Raw genomic sequence first — 6,722 nt, forward strand, 5'->3', positions numbered from 1 at the left:
AAATACGTTTGTACACAAAAATATTAAATAAAGATTAAACACCCCGCGCCCATTCCTGCTCCTCATGGGATGACCCCTGCATGCTCTTGACAATGGCAGAGGTTCACAAGGACAGTCTGATGTCATCTGGTTCTCTCTGAAGTTTTAGACTCGTCCCACAGTGCAGATAGCAAAATTAGCAAATGTAGGAAATGGTCCCAGCTGATAATGTGACAAACAGCTTAATTAAATTAATACGAAAAAAACATAAATATTACCTGGCTCTGGTTTGCCAGTTAACTTGCTGAAAAGGTGATATTTTTGAAAATAACATATGAACATATGTAAATTGAATAATTTTTTAGAAATGATGTATGTAATTTTATATTTTTATAATTAAAATACAAATTATTATTATTATTATTATTGTTATTATTATTATTATTATTATTATTATTATTATTATTATTATTATTAATAATAATAATAATAATAATAATAATAATAATACTTTGTAATTAATAATTTATAATATTAACCATTTTTTCAAATAAATTAACAAATTATTAATTCATTAAAATATTGATTATTTTTTATGAATTGTTTTTAAATAAAATTATACATATATATTTTATATTTTTTTAGAATTGTTATTATTATTATACTATAATTTATATACATTTCATAATTATTGAAATTACATATAAATATAGATTTGTTTTACAAATTCTGTTTGAAAATGTGAAATTTGACTTGATAGTTTGGCCTCTCTTCATCTTTGTAGCGTTGTTGCAAATGTCAAAGTATAGACGGGTCAGCTCTGAAAACTTATTTAGATTATTTAGTAACATTAGTTACTATTAGTGATATTAGTGCCTTTGGTAACATGAATCTTTTTCTTGATGTGTTATAGTTCAGCACACAGTAACAAAACAGTCCAACAGGCTCTTTCTTTGGTGTTCTTTCACTTATTTAATCCCCTAGCTAATAATCCAGCAGTGTTTCATGTCCAGCTAAAAAAAACAAAACATGTCAGTACCCCATGCATCACATTTAGTTTGTTACAAAATCCAGAATATAAAAGCATTAATGTTCTCCAACTAAGCAATTAGAATCAAACCATAACATTTGAATGCACTAAAAATGGTAAAATATAAAAATCTAAAAGTATAAATAGAAATTTGGTCCATCGAGTTGATTACTAGAATATTATTTACATTAGATTATTATTTTTTATTATTCCAGGCCCTTATTTTATATTTGACTTCAATAGCACACTGCTGCTACCGTTGCGATGGTATTTACAGAAAGGAGTTCAGTGCAGGAGCTCTATAAAAGACAAGCTAACAAAATATCTCTGATGTAAAAAGATGCAATTTTCCCTTTTTTTCCTGTTTGGCTCAGTGCCAATAAATACAAAGGTTTAGGAAAAGTTTGTTAGTCGAGCGAAACGTCTCAGGGCAGTACAGCGTTAAAACATTGGACAGTTAGTCTACAGCTTGTATCAAAGTTAGAAGTACAGGATGAAAAATACAAAAAGGCACACAATACAAAACCGCAGGGAGTCCAGATCCAGCAAAGGATAAGGTTGTTCAACCTTCAGCCTCAAACTACGACACAGAGTCCTGAACAATGAGGATTTTTATTTAGTGGTTGTGGAACCGGGAGAAGTTCTGTTGGTGGTGTGAAAGTGGAAGGACAAAATGCTGCTGCTCATTTGTAAAAGTAAACAAGAGTTCTTTGTGTTTTTGTTTTGGGCGGTTACACCAGGGATTCAAGGCTCTCAGCGGTGCTGGCAGTTCCCACCACGATGGTACCGTTGTTGTCGGACGACTGGAGGGTTTTCTCATCTTCTTGCGTCCCGATGAGACTCAGCATGGCTTTGTACAGGAACTGGTACTGCTCCTGTAAAACAAAAAGAGGTAAGCAAATGATTATTTACTGGTATTTCAGTATCTCGGTATCTTGTTGCATGTTAAGTTACGGGTCTGTAATTTCTGAATAATTTCTTCTTAGGTCAGCTTAAGGGTGCTTTCTCATCTGCCCTGATTGGTTCGGTTCAATCGACCTCAAGTTCGTTTGCCCCCTCAGTGCGGTTTGTTTGGGCAGGTGTGAACACAGCAGCCAGCCTGGTCTCAGCAACCAGACTGAGACCACCTCTTCAAGAAGGTCTCAGTCCGGTTCCAAAGGAACTCTGGTGCGGTTGGTTTGTGGTGAGAAGGTGTTCCGACCTGGATGTGAAGCAACTGCAGTCACATGACACATTGTTTGGGTTAAACATGAGCATGTTACAGTCCTGGAGGATTATTAATGTGCACCTCCTCCTGTACTGCCTTAATATGCACATTCAGCACATCCAATGCATCAAAACATTGTTTTCTAGTTGGAGCCGCGCCTCGTTTTCAAACTGTATGGTTTGACTAAAATGAACAATGACAGCAATATAGTCCACGATGAGCAGCGCTAAAATCAACCTGCGTAGTTGTCCCTCCATTGTGACATTAGAAAGTGTCACATTTATCTTGCAAGTGTACTCTTCTTCAACGTTTGCTTTACTTCCTGGATTTTTCCCACATGGAAATTCTGACCAATCAAGAGCAGCTTTCTCACACAAGGCATTTGATCTGGTCCGCTTGTAAATGCTCGAGGTCTGAAAGCACCCTAAGAGAACTGTGTAGTTTGGTAATAATTATGGAGGAAACAGGAGGAACGGCTGCATTATAATCCTTTATCACTTGGCAGTATACCGTTTGCATCCATAGCTGACCTGTGCTTAATTACTCAAGCAACTAATTGGATTTCATAAGTTGGTAATTTACCAAATACTGCCTCCATTTTAAATAAAGTGTTACTATGATGCTGTGCTGTCCTGAAAATAACAAGAATTTGTGTTGCCATCATGACCAAAACTATTTTTAATACTGTGCCTTTAAAAAACACCTTTTAGCATCCAAAAATGATGCCATTGCGGGGCATTCAAAAGTCATTCTCAGACAGCTCTGTCTGACTGTTTGTGTTTCTTGACCCATCAGACTTTTTTTGATATCACCAAGTTTCCAGATCTCAACCATTAGTTGGTGAAAATTATGTTGTTAGGAGATGGAAACACTATAAGAATGACACCCAAGTTGTAATAAGCTGTAATTATTCTGTCTAGCATAAATGCTCTCATATGTAAGTCACAGGAGAAGTGTAACAGACAGTGCATTATCGTCAGCATATTGTGAGATAGACAACAGCCTTACGATGTCACTGAAGATTCCCGGTCTCATGAGGTGCATCAGCTTGGCTACTTGGAAGACATCAACCGAACCCTCTGCCTCCAGCTGACGAGTCAGAGACGATAGGGCGCAGAACGTTCCTGCCGTGACTCCACCCTCACTAGAAAAAGGGAAAATCAAACCTGTCACTGTTGTTGATCATCACTCACAACATATATCAGAAGAAAAAAAACCTTTAAATGTCTTTATTTTAAAGGTAAATGTTAACTACTCTGTGAAGGTCTTACTCATCGTGCACCACAGTGGGGCCGTCCTTTGCTGCACTCTCCTCTTTCACCAGGTTAAGGAGCTCGAAGGTGTTGCTGATGGGACTGTCTGGATTCGGCCAACGCGGGGCGCGGTAGTGTTTCACCTCCAGAACGTAGTCGTCCTGTCAAGATGGAGAAGGAAGAGAGCAGACGTCTGTCACAACACATTGGTGAGTTTTCAACTTTTTGTCCTTTGACCCTTAAAACAAAGTGATGTCTGTTTAGTATATTTTTGAAGGTCCTACATTGGTTTATACTGTGCAATACTAATCCTATTAACAACATAAATCTCATATCATATACAGTGGCATCAGAAAATATTCAGACCCCGTTAGTTTTTACAAGCTTTATTGTGTTGTAGATTTAATTTTAAGTGGCATTTTTTGCCCATTAGTCTTCACTCAATAAGCCGTAAAGCAAAAGTGAAACCGTTTTTCTCACATACCATAAAAGTTTTATAAAGAATTGTAATAGTAAAGTATTCCATAGACATTTTATAAGAAATGTCATACTACAGTATGCTATAAAGATGTATGTCATAAAAAATGTCATAGCATGGTATATCATGAAAAAATGTCAGAATAAAATCATAGTTTAGTATGCCATAAAAATGAATGAACTGAAAACATCAAACTGAAATATGTCATTAAAAAAGTTATAGTGAAGTATGTCAAATATATCATGGGAAAAAAGTCATAGTATAGTATAGCATAAAATATGAAGAAGTCAAAGGATGATTTACCAGAATGTGATAAAAATACCATTAAAATAAAATCATAATATGTAAGGGAAGAAAATATCAATAAATGGTAATAGTATAGTGTGGCATAAAAATATCATTACAAAGACAGAATAATATGGTATGGAAATATTATTAAAAGGTCATAGTATAGTATGTCATTAAAAAGTCATTTACAAAGTCATAGTATGGTATGGCTTAAGAATATCTTTAAAAAAAAATCAGAATCGTACAGTATTAAAATATTAAAAAGTAATAGTATTATATGGCGTAGAAATATGATAGTATGCCATATAAATATAATTAAAAGGTCATAGAATTATAGCCATAAAAAAATACTTAAAAGGTCACAGTATTTAATAACTTAGAAATATCACTTAGAAAAAATCATAGTATAGTATGGCATTAAAAAAATCTTGTCATAAAAATATCACAGAAAAAGTCATGGAATAGTGTGGTACGAAAATATTATTAAAAGGTCATTTAATAATGGTATATAGTATATTATGCATTAAAATCTAATTCAAAAACAAAATATCATTAAAAAAGTCAAGAAATGTGAACTATTGTATGATACATGCGCCCCTCTACTGGTCAGATTATGCAGGTTTGTCATTCATGTGTGTTGTGTTTTTCTTCTCAGGTGTCGCTGGTCTGCCTGACTCTCTGCCCGACAGCCATGAAAAGGGGGCGGGAGGTGTTTCTCAAAGTCAAGGAAGGATCCTAAAAGGGCCGAATTTCAAAGATGCTACATCATCGACCCCCGCCCATGGACTGTTTCAATGTCAAGGACCCTTGTGAATCTCACCAAGGACTGAGTCCTTCCTTCAGAGAAACTGAGATGAGTTGGGGCACCTCCCCCTCCTCCCACCACTATTCACATGATAACATGTGACATGATCTATACTTTTGCCTTTGTTATTTCTCTGTTCATGTTCTTTTTGGTACATCTGGTAGTTTTATTTTCACAGCTTTATTTCTGTTAGGTTTAGTTGTTCTGGTGGTTTAAGTTAGAAGGGAGAGCCCAGATCCTACAACCCTCCATGGGTTGGTCTGGGTGTCTTCCCTTCCTTTTATTCATTCTAGCCGGCCCATCAGTCTCTGTTAGTAGACTTCGTTTGGTTATTTTGATCTGTTTAGTGGTCACCCTTTTTTTAAATGAGCTGAATAATATTTTGTGCGACTCCTGGACTCTTCTTTTAATATGTTTCACTGATGTTTGGTAAGGAGCTTTTTTGGGGTCCTAACACATATATCATTAAAATAAATAAGAAAATAAATGAACAGGGAAAAAAATGAATAAGAAAGTCACAGAAGTATAGTATGTCAAAAAAACAAAGTATGGTATGTCCAGAAAAGAAAAACCCCAGCATAGTATAGCATGTCGAAAAAAGTGAAAAAAACCCCCGACAAAGTATAGTATGTCGAAAAAAGTCATAGTATAGCATGTTGATAAAAGCTATAAAAACATCATAGTATACTGTAGCATGTTGAAAAAAGTGGAAAAAAAGTCATAGTATAGCATGTCAGAAAAAAGTGAAAAAAAACAAAAGTCATGATATAGCATGTTCAAAATGGGAAAAAACAACATAGTATAGTTTGTCAAAAAGTGAAAAAAAAAAAAAGACAAAGTATGGCATGTCGAAAAAAGCTATAAAAAAATCATAGTATAGTATGTTGAAAAAAGTCATAGTATAGTATGTTGAAAAAAGTGAAAAAAAGTCATAGTATAGTATGTCAAAAAATTGAAAAAAGTCAGTATAGTACGTCATAAAGTGGAAAAAAAACGACAAAGTTTAGCATGTCGAAAAAGCTATAAAAACATAGTATAGTATGTTGAAAAAAGTGAAAAAAGTCATAGTATAGTATGTCGAAAAAAGTAAGTGAAAAAAGTCATAGTATAGTATGTCGAAAAAAGTGGAAAAAAAAAAGTCATAGTATAGCATGTCGAAAAAAGTGATAAAACGTCATAGTATGTCGAAAAAAGTGAAAATGTCAGTATAGCATGTCGAAGAAAATGTCATAGTATAGCATGTTGAAAAAAGTAAAAAAATACAGTTTAGTATGTCGAAAAAAGTCTTAGTATAGCATGTCAAAAAAAGTGATAAAAGCGTCATAGTATAGTATGTCGAAAAAGTTATAAAGTCATAGTATAGTATGTCAAAAAAAAACAAAACGTTATAGTATAGTATTTCGATAAGTGAAAAAAAAAACGTCATAGTATCCACCTTATTTTCAAACACGGAAGTAAATAGTGATCAACTTCAGTTGTTTTGTGCGTGACTTCCGGTCAGCCGCTTTCCCTCATGCTTTCCCTTACCGGAGCTAACGGTGCAAGCTAATTTTTTTTCAATTTTCAGTTGTTTATGTTAGTCAATCAGTTAGTTAGTTAGTTAGTCTGTGTATTTTGTATAACGTTAGATAACTGTGCCCACGTTTCCGTTATAACGGAAATTTATTCCCTCTAAACGCGAA

At 34.3% G+C, this 6,722-nt stretch overlaps 1 protein-coding gene and 1 long non-coding RNA gene across 4 annotated transcripts in view; one reads left to right on the plus strand and one right to left on the minus strand.

The window, feature by feature from the left end:
* Window positions 1-939: 939 nt before the first annotated feature.
* Window positions 940-6,722, minus strand: part of ptprz1a (protein tyrosine phosphatase receptor type Z1a) — a 136,607-nt gene continuing 130,824 nt past the window's right edge. For all 3 annotated transcript variants that reach the window (XM_050072835.1, XM_050072836.1, XM_050072837.1), the window contains 3 exons: window positions 3,488-3,630; window positions 3,225-3,360; window positions 940-1,884 (listed from right to left, as the gene is read on the minus strand). In XM_050072835.1, coding sequence (XP_049928792.1) covers window positions 1,741-1,884; window positions 3,225-3,360; window positions 3,488-3,630 — 423 coding nt within the window. In that variant the 3' untranslated portion in view covers window positions 940-1,740. The remainder of the gene's footprint in view (window positions 1,885-3,224; window positions 3,361-3,487; window positions 3,631-6,722) is intronic.
* LOC126407779 (uncharacterized) lies at window positions 3,551-6,128 on the plus strand. Its single transcript, XR_007571820.1, has 2 exons — window positions 3,551-3,678; window positions 4,891-6,128. It is a non-coding gene; the product is annotated as an uncharacterized LOC126407779 (long non-coding RNA).

This window comes from Epinephelus moara, chromosome 20, assembly GCF_006386435.1.
Source record: "Epinephelus moara isolate mb chromosome 20, YSFRI_EMoa_1.0, whole genome shotgun sequence".
Classification (NCBI taxonomy): Eukaryota; Metazoa; Chordata; class Actinopteri; order Perciformes; family Serranidae; genus Epinephelus; species Epinephelus moara.